The sequence below is a fragment of the Dermacentor variabilis genome, chromosome 2, assembly GCF_050947875.1.
Source record: "Dermacentor variabilis isolate Ectoservices chromosome 2, ASM5094787v1, whole genome shotgun sequence".
In the NCBI taxonomy this organism is placed as follows: Eukaryota; Metazoa; Arthropoda; class Arachnida; order Ixodida; family Ixodidae; genus Dermacentor; species Dermacentor variabilis.
Window position 1 is genome coordinate 89,114,192 of NC_134569.1, and position 16,470 is coordinate 89,130,661.

At 41.9% G+C, this 16,470-nt stretch overlaps 1 protein-coding gene across 1 annotated transcript in view; it reads right to left on the reverse strand.

Moving 5' to 3' along the window:
- Positions 1–796: 796 nt before the first annotated feature.
- The window catches only part of unc80 (unc80, NALCN channel complex subunit), a 178,872-nt gene continuing 163,198 nt past the window's right edge, over positions 797–16,470 (reverse strand). Inside the window, exon 62 of the mRNA XM_075681230.1 lies at positions 797–14,875. Within this exon, the coding sequence (XP_075537345.1) occupies positions 14,541–14,875 (335 nt within the window). The 3' untranslated portion in view covers positions 797–14,540. The remainder of the gene's footprint in view (positions 14,876–16,470) is intronic.

Sequence of the window (16,470 nt, forward strand, 5' to 3'; positions counted from 1 at the left end):
AAAGCAGCGCCCTCAAATAAGCTGATTGAAAGCAACTGCATGCCTGTTGCAAACCCAAAGAGAGAGTGCATCCCCTTGATAATGGTACAGAAGGAGCACCAACAGCAGGTTTTGCATTTTTTCAGCTATTCCTTCCTTTCGTTTTTAGGACACGTTTATTATCCGTCTCTCAAGGTTGACTGATCACATTGATAACAACCCCTTGATAATGCGGCCAAAGCGCCGCACTGACTATGCACGAAACTCGAAAGGCAATGGAATTTTTCAAAATCGCGGCTCTGCTAGCACCGCATCGAAAGAGTGCGCGCGCAGCAATATTTCACGCCAAAAACTTGCTGTCGCGCCAGAAAGGAAATTAAAGTAACAGCTTTATTTTTCACTAAAGTGTATGCGTGCTGCAAAAACAGGTTCGTGCCAAAAAGTTTTCTGCATATGAGTCTTCCAAGAATGCTGCCAGCCCTACTAGTCCTTAAATTTCAAGCAATGATTGAGAAAGTGAGGTACAGATGGTTACATAGTAAAAGTCATTGGAGAGTAGGGAGTTTCTGGCATGCTTGGTCTCGTTAGGTAGGTTAAGCAATATTCTATCTTCAATATTTTGTGATTTCATAAACATCTGTAAGCAACAATGCTTACTTCAATGGCAACTGCAGTGTCATCATGATAAAGGATTATTCCTTCCATTCTCATTTGATCATTGCACTGTGAAGACGCTCTGCTTTTGTGCAGCTACTTTGTACAAATCTCACTTCTGTGAGATCTGATGTGAGCAGGTTTCTAAAAGACAGTCTGTACACACCCTGTTCTGCGCAAGCTTTATTGTACAAAAGCATTCAAAATAGGAATGCTCATACAATGCTTAAGACCAACTGCAATAGAAAAACAAATGCCTAGAAAACACATGACTAGCTTATTTTACACAACATTGATAAACTTAAATATACTATGTTACATTCTGGCATGCTTGTAAAATTGGCTCCTGCATAAATAATGGACAGTTTTAAGACTAACATTGGCGTGTCAACAATACATTCTCGAGGCAGCAGCACAGTGCCTGCCTGGAAAAAATCTCATCAGTGTGTCTCGCTTCGACAAAAAGGAAGTCCAATTTTCCCAACAAACAGTTCCAGGCAGGCAACTTGCCGACTGGCCCACAAGTGTACAACATGCAGTCTGAACTAGCAGCAGTGAGTAACACGCTACCGGGTACATGAAACTCTTGCACATTGATTAACAAGTCCTAGCTTAGAGCCTCACTAGAACATCATTGGCACAGCAGCAACAACAAACAGGTACTGATTGCAACTACCACAACTAGAAAGCCTAGGCGAAACACTGATTCTTATCTTGCCTAGCACTATGCTGCCTTTTTGTTTCTCTATCATGATACAAGGAAGACACTGCGTAGGCACACAACATTGACACAGTACAGATAAAATGACCGACAAATAACAGCAACAAGAGCTCCCTGCACATCTGAATGTTGACACCTGGGCCTATGCCGGCAGGCAGGGTGCAATGTCACGACTGTGGAGCCCTCTTATACAAAACCATCGATCGTTCCACACAGCAACAGCACTCCAAACCACTGCTTTTCCGCAACTGCTCTGCTTGCAGTTGGGATAAGGTTTTGGCAGCTGCAACAGATGCCATGATTAAAAGGCCTATTTGCAATATTGGAAACAACATATACACCTGTAGCAACAGCGAGCCCATGTTGCAGTTCCTCTTGAAGCAATAGTTTCAAGACACACTTAAAAATGCCTGCCTGGCACATTCATAAATGCTGCTGAATTTTCCTTGCCTTTAAGGTTAAATGCATTGTGCACAGCCCTTTTGCAAATTAAAACAGCATCTGATTTGCACGAGTCTCAAATTCAGAAGAAAGTCTGCTTCTTTTTATCCTGCTCACTATTTATTACTATTCATTAATTTTGTTGAAAGAATTTAACAGAGTAGCCATTACACTAGACTGATCAAGTTCTCCTAAAAGGCAGTTTGTAAAACAAAGATCTGATGATATGTGCACTGGGAACCAATGAAGCTCTATATAGGCTTCAAAAGTATTGCACTTAATCGCAAGTCTGAAGTAACTTGCTTTTCCTGAGTATCAGTGGCTATATTTGCTTTGGCACAGAAAGTATTTTAAAAGCAGGAAAAGGCAGAATCGCACACAGAAAAAAAAAACGTACCTCATGGCTTTAAGCTACTTGCCTAAATAGCATTGTATCCACACCCCCCCCCCACATAACCGTTAGAATGTCACACATTTATTGCATCATTTCTTTAAGGATATGAATCTTGTGCAGACATCTAAACTAACCCCAAATGTTGCTTGGACAGAATATATATATGTATATATCTTTATAAATTCTTTGTTGGCACAAGTGTTTGAAATGCATGAAATGTGGTGTCACCCTTCAAGAAAACATTAACCAAGATAAATGCAATTAAGTAAACACTGATAATAATGAGCTTTGACATATACTGGATGGAACTTTAGAGGTGGATGTAATAAGCATCTTGTTGGCAACAAGGCGCATCTGCAGTGAGAACATCAAACCACAAAGCAGATGACAGTAAAAGCACGCAACAACAAAACAGTCTTTGGATGTGTTCCAAGTAACACCAGCTGGTAAAGCAATTTACTCACAACACAGAAATCAAGTTTGACTAGCCTGCTTGTATGGTATATATCACAAAGAAGGTTTTCTTACCATTAAAAACCTTGCAAAGTGTACTTTGAGAAATCAAGCCCCAACATCCAGCTATCTAATGTCTTGAATAGTCAACAAAGTACCCTGAAAAGGGCTGGGCAACGCTGCCGGTACTGGCAAGTAAAACACTGCATAACAGATGTGATAATTCTAAGTTTGACGAGCAGAAAAAACACAACTCGGGTATAACTACAGTGCAGTAACATCGTTTTCCTCACTGCTCAGAGTATACGCTGTTACAGCCTTGTCACAAAGCATGTTGACTGCTAACAACACTCAACCAATAGGTAGAACATCTGGTACTTGGCTCAATTTGCACATCTGTTGGCACCACTGCAAATCAGTCACTGAAATAGCTCGTTAACACATTATCATTTGTTGGCTGCACAAGTTTTGTGCCATCAGTCAAATATGGCACGAGAATAAGTCCTCAATAGGAATGGAACGTAGCATGCCCATCTTTATGCAACCTCTTAACCCAAGGTAAGGAATCTGTTAAGTTGACTGCAACAACTACACACTACAAGGAATGACTTGTGCAAACTTTTATGGGTGAAAACAGAGTCTTGCAACATGCATACTACAGCAGCTACAAATGCAACCTCCTGTAACAGTAGTGAGGTCAAAAACACTATGGGGTGCACATATGTAACCACTGCTGCCTGACTAGGTCCAGACATTAACATTAAATGAGTGAAACAGATACTCAATGTCTAAATGGCACAGTTGTAATGCTAAAGATTGACAAACTCTCCTTGTGTGCAGGTTCCTTTTCAGGCCATTGAGTTTTTCTTCTTTCATGGTAAATTAACAGCATGGTTCTCTTAACAATAGCTCACAGCATGCGAATAAAAATGGAAGCAAGGCATAATGTTAACATTAATATTGTGCAGAAATTTTAGCTATGTGCTAGAAGCTGTAAAACACCATCCAGGGAACATTAGACTGCAAGAATGTTTATAACGAGTTTAGTAGTAGCCAAGATAGAAGTGGAACAAATGTTGGGAAGCCATGGTACAAGGAGGCAAGCTACCCTTTCCATGGGAAAGGATCTCGCTTGTTGTCTCTACCAGTACCCACAAATGATGTTCCTGCTTCTCTCATGTCCGAGTGGAGGGCCCAAGCAATGTTTACATCACGATCCTTGCCTCCTTTGCCTTTTACCTCCCTTTCTTTCTTGCTGTGCAGCACATTTCCCAGAGAAGGTTTTGGACACATTGCATTTCACAAGAAACCCTAGTTTAGGCTATTTGTGAGCAGCTAGCCACTGCATATGTGATGTGGTAGTGAAATGTGTGTGACGTCATCTCGCTGGTAGGAATCAGGGCTCCTCTAAGAATGAAGGCATGGAGGCTTCTGAATTTTTATCTGTTTTCACAGCACACATCGGTGTGAAATTTCACAAGCATGATTGCTGCCATAGCTTGCAATGCCCAAACCTGTTGTGGGACCATTTAACAGGTTAAACCACAATTCAACAAAATCTTGCAGCCTGAAACTTGGTCAGGTAAAATGTTCATAGTGTCAAGTTTTACATATTTAGCAGAATAATGTCATACGTTTGAATAGTAGTCCTGTGGGCAAACATGTTGCAGATAAATGTCTTTTAGTACGATCTTAATAAAAATACAGATTATCTTGTGTACAGAAGGGTCAGAACTAGTTATCTGCACCGTCCTTGATGGTTGCCATCAGCAACCTTATAAACTAAGCACAAGATACCCCCAGACAAACTGCCTTGCATATTACGTGCATCAGGATACATATTGGTCGGGTAATCCTGAAGTGTGCTTTTCGTGCATTGTATTTTGCCTCAGTCGAAGTGCAGCTGCCGCGATCAGGATCTAGCCCGTAATCTCGAGCAATGCCACAGTCGCAAAGCTACTGCAGCGGGCACAGAAGTGCTAATTTGATGCCTGCCTGCTATCGTAGTGTTGCCCAGATGCTAGTGCTTTAATGTGGCTTTGCATTTGCATGCCCTGCGTCAGTTGTCCGCTTGACAAATTTACGTGGTGTTTATTTCTCAGAAATCGCAGAAACGTACCATACCATAGCTTAAACTTCAATTTATCCGCAACTGCTATCATGTCAGGAGTAATGCTTCCTTGCCTTCTTACGCTGCCTTTTCCCTTTCCCACCCTCCTCCATGTATGGGAGCTTCCAGCGAAGAGTGGCATACGTTTGTGGCTGCATCAGTTCTATCCATTCTCTTTCTCCTCTCCCTATTTCCGCTCTACCATTCTGTCTACCTCCCTTCTGGCCTGTTGCATGGTAAGTGTTGAAGTTAGGGCAATGTCTTTTTGGGGGGTCATAGATAGTCACAGTCGTCAAGAGGTTACCATGGCGATGCTTAGGAAGCTCCAGGGGGCATTGCAGGGACGTGGTGGAAAGGTCCAAATGAGTTTCTTGGGTCACTTTTTCTCTCTCCCACGCTCCTGCCATGTATGTACATGCTCTGAACTGCATCCTGACGCAGCCTGTGAAACATTGACAGCAGCAGCAGTGGAAAATTCAAAGGAAGAGGCAAAGAAAGCTTCACTTTAGAACGTCACTTGGGCTCTTGGCTGCAACACGAGAGAACGCGAAGAAAAAAATGTTTTAATTCCGGGATTTTATGTGCCAAAACCAAGATCTGAATATGAAACATGCCATAGCGGGGGCCTCCGGATTAATTTTGACCATCTGGCGTTCTTTAAGGTGCACCTAAAACTAAGTACACAAGCATTTTTGCACTCTGCCCTAGCAGGAATGCGGCTGCTATGGCTCGGATCAATCCCACGACCTCGAACTGAGCAGCACAACATCATAGCCACTAGTCTTATCACAGCAGGTTGAAAATAGAGAGGGGGGAACGAAGCTTGAGGCAACAAGAGAGAGTCTCTGTTGCAGGGAGCGTAGCTTGCCCTCTCGTACCATCGCCTCATAACCTTTGCTTCCATTTCCACCAGTACTAAACCCTTCTGAAGATTTTTTGAGGTAGAACACTCCCTGGACAGCGCTTTACGTCTTCTAGTGTAAGCAAACCGACAGGAATGCCGCTTTGCTCTAGCGTGGCACTAGATTTCGTTTAGTAAGACCACGAACAGGACTTAAAGATCTTATTCATATAATGAGAAGAAAGCAGTTTGGCTTCATAGAATCACCTAACACCGTTCTGCTGATATCTGCTGATAAAAAAATATACCACTACAGCTTTAATTACAAAGGAATCCATGTAAACATTTGGCTTACCAATACACCTTTCAGTGCTGGTTTGACTGTTCACCCTGTGGTTGTCACTTTCCCTTACTGTGTGGTGGACAAAAGTAATGCCACAAGTGATGTCATTACATTCCCTCACAATGTTCTGAAGAATCTTCATCTCGTTAGAGCTGCATAATGAATCCAGAGTGGTATCATTAACAACAATACCACTGGTGACGTGTCAGCAATAGCAGCCTCATACTAGTGTGGGTATTAACACAAACATGTTCAACTAATGCACTGTGTAACCCCTAATTTTTCCAACTTTTTGTTACCTCGCTCCCTTCCAAATGCTAGCTTTCTCTCTTATTTTTTTTTCTTGAAATTCTGAGGTTTACATAGGCTGTTCTCATTGCTGCAGTCAGTTGCCTCATGTCCTCAATACATACACTTCTTGCATTTGCTACATGCTGCAAGAAATGCTAATGCCACTGCAATATCTCAGGCACAATGTCATATGTAAGATGAACTTCCCTATAAAATTGCACGAGTGCAAAATGAAACAGGTGTTTCCACAGTTCGTCGTAATCTCAGTCTACAGTACTGCTGAAGCACTGTTAAAACACAGCAATGGCCAGAATATAATATTAACTTGGAGAACTGTCTTGCAAAGAAACGCAACAGAAGACATGTATTCCGAGAAACATAAATGCACGTTGAATTGTTGCACTACTTATGTATATATGTTTCCAATCTTAAGGGTCAAATAAAAGTATCCAAATAAGTGCTTACTTCCTGAAGCCTAATTAAAAGCATGTTGTTGAACTTTAACTATATGATATTACTTTTTTTTCAGAACAAGTGCACAAGAAAAATATTGCCAAGCTTTTAAAAAGCTGAATGAATTGCAAATCTCTAAAATATGGCTTGTTTGTATAATCCAGACTACAACTCTCTTATAAAGCATCGGCTATCAAATACCCGTCACTGTATTTTCCATAGCCATGTGGAATTTTAGAGCTGCATCATAACTACGTAGCTCATTGGAGATTGCTTAACTTAATTTGCAAATTAGTATAAAAGGCTCCAAATCTAAGGCAAGATAGGCATGAGGAACAAAGAAAACAACATAAACCTCATAACATTAAACTAATATTACTCTTTCATGCACCTCTGAGAGCTTAAATTGGCACAGAACACAACTGTACTTCTACCCTCCTTTGGTGCAGTGTCAAAGTGCCAACTCATAATGCAAACTTCTAGAGAACCTTAATCGGACTATGTAATATAGTGCAAGCACTTTAAATTGCTTAGTTATATTATTGTACGCACTTAGCTGGCATAAATGCAATAAGGACAGTGTGCATGAAAGGTGGTGGACAGGGAAAAAGAGTGTAATAATAAATTTGTTGTTTGGCATCTTTTTACTCTAGATGGCTAATGTTAGTTTTGCCACCAGCTATAAAGAGCATGCTGTCCATGAGATGCTCTAAGTAGGAGCTAGGGCAAAGATCTCAAAACACACATCCTATGGGAAGCATGTGCCCCATAAGGCCCTCACTTTTCTAAGGTTATGTAAACCAACTACTATTCTCTAAACCTCGCATTGCAGATGTCACAGAGCAGCCAACAGGGAGTTGCATGCAATAAACAGTCCTACCATGACAGAGACATACCAGCATAGAAATACACAGAAAGATGTCCACACAAGGAGCAGTTCTGGTAACGACGTCTTGTGATGCCATGTTTAACTGATGAGCACAAGACATTTATCACAGTGACCAGCTGTATTCTATTTGTCTGTTGTCATAAACATGCCAGAAGGCATTGCCACTAGTGCTGCTGTTGTCAGATAATGGTATCTGATATTCTGTTACACGTCTTTGCTAACACATCTTACCATGCTAGAACCGTAACATTTGCAGCCCAATGCCTGGTGCGAGTTTGAGACCCTGATGTAGACTCTGTAGGGTGATCACCTGGCGAAGGTGCATAGCATATGGACAAGGGGGAACATTGAGAAGAGAAAGTCAAGAATTACGTGTCAAAAAGGGTGGATCAAAATAAATTATGGCTTTCTATGACTGCGAAAAATTGCCTATATACACATTTAACAATTTCTCACTGGAGGATGCTTCTCAGTTGGCACCTTACGAAGGCCACTGCATGAAACATACTTGATAAAATGGCCTTCTTCATGTTAAGTAATGCAGTATCATTGTGTCCAGAGTGAGGAAAACTGTGCGAGTCTGGCATAACCTGAACAATCGGAACACAATCACCATTCAAAGATAAAAAATGATGTACTTAGTGCAAATAATAATAATAATAATAATAATAATAATAATAATAATAATAATAATAATAATAATAATAATAATAATAATCAATTGTAATGAATAAATATAAAATACACAATACATTACAAACTTTACATGACACCCCTGTCACACAGGCACTCTCAAACATGCCTGAGTCAATGCTGATGGAGCACTGCCTTGACAGTCACCATTTAAAGACACTTAAAGCAAATATTAAGCCAAGCTAAACCTATCAATTAGTGCAATAAGATGGTCCAAAGCACCACTTTTACCGACAATAGAGCTTTTGTAAACATAGAGGTGGATTTGCACTGCTGCTGTAAAAATGCAGTACCAGCTCCCATCTATAATTGTTAATTTGTAGGCAGCCACTTATAATAAAGGAAGTTAATTACACTGCAATCCAACAAAAAAAAATCCAGTCCTGCCAATTTTCATTGGATTTCCCCACAGAAATCAACCCTCGTCACTCACCCTCACACCTGTATACAAAATCCAATTCTAGTAAACGAGCTCACTGAGTCATGTTCTGCATACATACAGTTCTAACACAGAATCTCAAGCTGATATCATTCTACGTTTTTCTAATAAACACTAGCTGTTCTTTTGTACTTCAAGAATTCTCACTCAAATTAAAGTTCCAGTGTGAAAATGTGCTACCAGAGTAAAGGAATTTTTTTGTCAACTTCAACCACAAGTTTCACAAAAATTTGGAGGACGCTTAAGCTTTGCCTTTAAGAGTGGAACGCGATAGCATTCAAATATCCCTGACTGCTTCTCACACATTCCAGCAATGGCAACTTCTCTAACCGCAATATGTAACGGGAAACGCTGGTGGCAAACGCTATGCACTGAGGCGAGCTTTCTGGCAGGAACACGGCCTCTTGCCTGGGCTGTGATGCGACGGAGGCGAGCGCCATCTGGAGGTGTTGCAAGGAGCCAAGCGCATTGCTTCGTGACCTCTGAGATTTGCGCACACTGGCACATGCAAATCTCGGACGCTGTGGCCAGTCTACGAATGGTAAAAACACTGGAAAAGGAGTTTGCGTTTCTGTGTAACAAAATTATGTTTTCTCGTATATTCAAATTACAATCCGATGCTATCATGTCTGTAGGCTGTGTGTAAGTTGTACTTTACGATTTTTCTGGTGTATTTTACGTTGAGATTTTCAATTAGTAAAGTAATTTCTTTACGTTAGGCTGAGTGCCTGCGTGGTAGGGTATGCGTGGTTCGAAATTATTTTTGCCGAAACTGTCGACGCTGGATCACGGGATGCTGACATTGGATTTTCTGTGACACGGGGCCCTTAACACTATCGCATTAAAATGTGTCGGTGTTTACATCTGAAGACCTCGTTGCAATGTTTCAAATGGCTTTCTGGAGACAGGGTTCCCAAAGAAAGCAGATATTTCTAGCTTTACTCAATTTTCATCATGCTCAACTCATTCACACTTTATGAAATACAAATTGGGACTCTTGAGCACAATCAAGGTTTGCAGCTGGTACTCTTGAAGCCATCTTGGTGATTAAGGCTGGCATTTTTAAATGACTACTCCGCTCAGAGTAGGGCTAAAATGGCTATAAAACAGACATGCAAGGGCACTGGTTTCTTATCATGCAGCAGCCTAAAAATAGGCATGTGCTACTCGCTCCAAGTTCTTACGTCTGTCACACCTCAGTGGCATGTCAAGCCAATTCCTGTCAAGTGTTTTCACCATGCGTCCTATGCTGCAAAAAGCACATTTTCTTAGCACAGCTCGTTTCTCCGCATCACAGAGTGATACATCATGCATAGATGCCGATTGCTCGACAAGCTTTGACTACAATCATGTAGGAGGGGCACACATCAATTATGCTTAAAAGCCAAATGAGAATTTACATCAGTGAGCATCGAAACTGCCTGTGTGATGAGGCACAAGAAGTAAGAACAAATTAAGTGGAATGCTCATGTCTTAGTCCAACATAACTGTGCAGCACTGATATGCAAACCTAACAGCTCCATGAAACAACTTAGTGAGAAAAAAAGAAAGGCAAGGAAGAAAGAGGTTAATGCATATGTAACTGTTTAAATGCAATGGTTGTGGGGCACAACAGTCCTGGCCACTGAAAGCCATGGGATGTACGCTGTGTGACAAGACCAGTGTCAGCAGGCAGTGGCCACCAAGACATTGAATTTGAGGACGTTGTCCATTCAGATGGATAATGGACTGACTGCAGTCACTGTTATTCATCTTAGCTCCATCTAACTGGGTTATCTTAAGCCACAATGGTGAGGCTGCAAAAAAATATAATGAAATGCCAGACCGAACAGTTCAAATCAACAAAAAAATAACTTCTAAGACAAGAAAAATTGTGCCCATCTTACATGCGTCACAAAGATAATATTCAACAATACGTGACAATATTATGCCCTCTCATATAAACAGCTGAAAACTCTCATAAACCTGTTACATGTTTGTCATGCGACATCAAGCCCAAGCTTTCTTCCTAATGGCAACATCCATCAGCAATGGCAATAAGCTGCTCACATTACACTCATCCACTAGTGACAATGATTCAGATAAGGACCACTGGCTGGCTATTAGGTTAAAGTGCAAGGTAAAAACCACCTCACTACACAGAAATAAAATTGTCTTTAGTACAAAGTGAAAACACCTCATCACACCGAAAGAAAATGGTCTGTTTTTGTTTGTATCTCAAGAGAATGTCTGTATTTGGTGGTATTTTGGCCCGTTGAACCAGTGGCTGGGAAACTATGGCTAGCCTCAAGGCAATCATTTACTTTATAGGGCCTCTCACCAGGTCTGGCCATATTGAGCTGACAAGTGCAGGGCATACAATGCACACTAACGATCATGTCCGCCAAGTATTACATTGCTATGCGCAACGGAAAGAGCTGAAATTTCAAACCAAACGCCGTTTGCCCTTCTCCTTGCGGGCACCGCGCGCCCAGCCAGAGAAGTGACTTATATGCACAAGTGTGCCTACATACATGTCCATGCTGTGACATCGCTCACAGCGACACGTGACTTCGAGAATTATTACAGGCAACATCTGTTATTTGTGTAATCTGTTGCTTCAGTAGATGAATTAACGTTTCCAGAAATAATAAAGCACACAAACCCAATGTCTGTGTGTTTTTGTTTTTCCTCGTACCATAACAGGAGAGATGTACTTCCATTTCGTCTGCTTGTTCCCACATTGTTCAGTTGTGCGCACAGGCTGTGAAACTGTCATTTTCTACCGAGCTCCAGTGTGCAGTCATGCTCTGTGATCCGCTCGCATGGAGGAAGGAAGAAGTTAGGAGAAAGCATTACATCACGCAGCTAGCTTAGCAAGCGAATGCTCCGTGAAGCCAGTCCCTTTGCTCAGAGGTGGCCCAACACGCGATGAGATCGTGGAGCAAGAATCAAAATTTCCTGAGACGTTTGGTTCCCAGTAGCTATGCAAGTAGTCTTTATTCGGTGTGCACTTGTACGACTGCCCTGCTGTGGCTCCACCTGCAGAGTGGAAACACTAACGCCAACTGCGCATTTCCGAGCAATCATATGTTGGACCATCAGGCTCAACTTCAATCGCATTGCGCGATGCTCCCTCCCAACTTTTCCCTTCCTCCATGTCCGCTTGTGCTTGCCTCAGTGTTCATGTAGCACTGACTTATGCCGCTAGTCAGATGTTCTTGTGCGCAACACAAAAATTGTGTGCTGCGCAAAATGAGACAAACACCGTGCAGCAGAAAAGGGAGGAAAAAAGAAAGAAGAAGAAGACAGGGGGCTGTGACATAAGCATCACGCGATCCTCGAGCTCTGGTATGGGAGAATGCAGGGAAGGAATTTCGCTTGCGGAGGCTAGGTGGGGCAAGTGGAGAGAGTTTTGTTGGCGGTGACATTCAGTACCTGAAATCATGGGTTTGCGGCACCGAAATATTTTTACCTCGGCTATTAATGAACCAATTTGAAATCCTTGTGGTAGAACGCTCCCTACAGGGCACTTAACAACATCAAACGTATAACTGAAATCTTATATGCGGCCTGGTGAGGGGCCCTTTATGACCAGATCTATGTTTTTATGAATTGGCATGCATCATAACTTAAATTGATCTTGTTCCTTTGTTTCCAATAAAAACAGAGTAAAACATGGAACTTGAAAACTTGAAGCAGCACTGTCCCTGCAACATGTTTGCACCATTTAAAAAAGTAAATTTCATTTAGTGAGGAGAACCTCTAAGGTTTGATAAATTTCATACCATGAAGCAAGATGGCCAACTGAACAAGTTAGTTAACGTCGACTTTAAGGATACAAAACCGTACTAACAAAAACAAGGACAAAGGGGATGGCTGTACACAGTACACATAGAGAAACATAACACCCGTCTTGGGGAACATGAGCTTTTCCTGAAGGAAACTAGAATATGCTCTATACTGAAAGTCATGTGGTTGCATTCCTCTATTCAGGGAGAATGTAGTTGACCTAGAAAATAGCCAAGGCGTACAACATAAGAATTAGTGACAAGCATGTTAGTCAACCACCAGAACTTCTCCATGTTAAAAAATTTCGTTATTTGCATGAGTAGTGATGATCATTCTTAAAACCATGCCCACTAGCCTGTGCATGTGTGAGCCTGGTCTGGCTTTCATTTTTATCCTCTTGGCTTTCCCTTTATATATGCTTGTTATTTTCTTGAAATATTTAGTTGGAAGTCAGTGCTAGTGTGTCCTTTGTGCCTGGCTTGTTTGCACTGTTTGGAATATTTTAGAGATGGCATCGTATCATATCTTTTAAAGATGGGGTTTCCTTTATAGGTTCATGCTACAGATGGACAGATGACAACTGTCGCTTTTATGAACTTTTCTCCACCATGCATGCTTCTGCAGAACTGATTTGCCATATGAAGATGGCACAATAGAGGTGAGGATCGCAAATCAGGTAAGTTAGCACATATTAAATTATGGTATTTGGTTCACCCTGTTTACTATTCAAATCCTCCAGATTTATTATATGCGACTTATGCTTTGTCTTTGTACGTGTGATGCTGCTAATTTATGGCATCATATACTTAAGCTGCTGTGCCGTGTCAGCCTAATTTTTCTAGTGTTCACGGTGCTCTCTTCTGAAGGGAACCCCACAGGTCAAAAATACAAATAGAATGGTGCTTTCATTGACCACTTTTGTTTTTTCCCTTGTCAACACTGGACAAAGGAAATCATGAAGCTTCCAGCAAGTGAAGCAAGAACTTCACCTGTAGCGTTTTACAAAACTTTCAACACTCCACAATGCCAGCAAGTGCTTCAGACTAAATTCTAGGCATTATATGGATACACATTATCACTGCAAGGCCTTTCACATAAGAGGAGAGTTTTCTGGCCTCAAAGCCTTTCAAAAAGTATCTGTTTCCTGCACTGTCCTCACACACAAACCCTTTACAGAACACAGAAGCAATTTCAAAGTTACACTTGGCTCATCAGGTGACGTGAAGCTTTCATAAGCATTGGTGCTTTTTAAATCTTTCCACTGCATTCTTCAGCTCTTGTCTGCATACCCTTTAGCACAGTAAGACTTCAAGTCTTAACCTATCGTACGGTGACAGAAACTGCACAGTGTTATCCCAGAATAATGCGGACAACCTACACTACCATGACAAATGCTAATCTGCTAATGCAACGGGGACCATTTCCCTGAGTTCCTGCCAAAACAAGGCTACAGCAAGCAAGATTGTAGCAATGTTTTCAGCTTGGCAGAGGAGCACTCTACGCACTGTGTTGCCACAATGCACATACTATGGCACTTCTGTCATTTCCAAAGCTTCACTCGCTTCTCAAGCAAATAAAGCAATGAACTCAAATACTGTGAAACCTCAGTTAGTGTATGGCCAGAGTACTCCCACTGAAAGCATCTAAAAACACACAAAAGAAATGCGCTGCCAGCATAAATTTTCATCAATAGAAGCTACAACACAGGAGCTATACAGTACAGTGTTAGGCCCATTCCATTCGCTTTACATCTCCTATTGCTATTCTAACATGGACAATCAAAACAAAATCTGTTTCCTACACAAGCTAGCATGACAGCAGCATGAACAGCCTGTATTAGGTTTATAATGTGCTCCCTTAAAATGACTTTAGATACTTCTTCCTCTAGGTTCCAAGCCTCAGCCATTCAGCTTTTCTTTGTATATATGACACACGGTCAGTGCAGGAAGCAATATGGCAACGGGTGCACTGCATCATTAGTAGTAGCTCGAAAGCTTTCAGATGAACTTAAGCTGACCGTACCCTCAAATCATGGTGAGCCACAGAATTCTTTCCAATATAAACACTCTCAATCCTTAACTGACCGATCCTCTGCCCTGTGCTCAGCGGCAAAGGATGCAAGGGCACCCACTGCACTGGCGGGCAGACCATGAATGGAGGACGCCCGAGTGGGTCGAGGCCTGCCTTCGGGCTCCTCCTCAGCCACTGTTGGGGGTGGCGCATCGTCAGCCGTGGCAATTCCTACCTCAGCCGCTGCCCAGCCAGCTCCCCGCCGTGATTTTCCAAACCTGAATGTCTTGCGGCTCTGAGCCTTCTGACGTTGAAGCCGGTGCCTTGGCCGCTGTGGCTCTCCAGTCTCAGGGGACTGAGGTCTAGAGGCAGTTGGGGTCGGTGGACCCTCTCCTAGAAAAAGGAGTCGTGACCATACAAGAAGACACATCAGAGTTGGTAGGTCATAAATTCTAAAAGCATGTAGCCACGAAAGGCTCCAAAATTTGGCAAGATGCATACAACACTAGGTACAGATGAGAAGATCACTCATCAGCATCATCATCAGCCTGGTTACGCCCACTGCAGGGCAAAGGCCTCTCCCATACGTCTCCAACAACCCCGGTCACATACTAATTGTGGCCATGTCATCCCTGCAAACTTCTTAATCTCATCCGCCCACCTAACTTTCTGCCACCCCCTGCTATGCTTCCCTTCCCTTGGAATCCAGTCCGTAACCCTTAATGACCATCGGTTATCTTCCCTCCTCATTACATGTCCTGCCCACGCCGCCCCATTTCTTTTTCTTGATTTCAACTAAAATGTCATTAACTCACGTTTGTTCCCTCGCCCAATCTGCTTTTTTCTTATCCCTTAATGTTACACCCATCTATGACTACTATGACTAAATGACCATTATAGCAATAGCTATAATATCTAGTGAGGTAGTTCATCCCAAAGCAATGAACACATTATGAAAAAAATGCAATCAAACCATGTTATAACAAAATTGCCAACCGGACCCCACCAACGTCCTACAGATGTCGAACAGGTGTCCGGAATGGGACATTCAAACGTCTCTAGGACATATGCAAAAACCTGTGGATAAATTTTGGATGTCCATGGGATCGTCCCATGCTTGCAAATTAATATTCGTGGAAATGCCCCACGAACATCGCAAAGGGATATTCGGACATCGAAGAGATGTTCAAATATGGATTATTTTTAATGCATAATCCTGAGTATGTCCAATCGACATTTTTGTCAGGATGCAGGACGCATCTGAGACATATTGTGTTACCAGTCGTCCAAAGTATGTTTGTGGGACATTTGGCTATGGATTTAGGATATCCACAGGGCGTCCATTTTGATTATAAATAACCATAATTGGGACGTTCCTCAGAATGTACCCTAGCATTACAGCAAGCCTGCTACATTTTACATACAATTAACAAAGTAAGCTTGGCCTGGTTTTGTATTGGCTTGTGGGGCAATAATGAAAAGGAACTGCATAGCTCTTGAAGATCCATCCCAGCGGTCCAATAAGGTGATCAAAACGTATAGCATAAACTACAATGAGTTGGGAGATGCAAGCTATACTTCTTGTGCCAACAGGAACGAAGCTACAAAACTATGTTCTGCAGGCTGCTGAATCATTTCACAATCTAATTAAAAATACAGCATTTATTTCAATAAAACAGTTGCAGGAAGGTCACAAGTTCAACTCTAAAATGCATTCAGCAGTTTTCAGTAAAGCACATCAATGCAAACAAATAAGACTCAATAATTTCGCCACACCTCAGCCATTAGAGGTTACGACGCACTATGGCCAGTAAAAGTGTGCAGGAATTAAACTGTTTACAAATACACTTTGGGTAGCAAGAAAATTTAAGAACCCACAATGGGGCCACTACAGAAGTTATGAGGCTTGCTGAGGGCTCACTTCCGTGGTCGCAGGCACATCAACGCAAAATTTGCTGGAAAATTCAGATATGTCAGCCACTATAAGG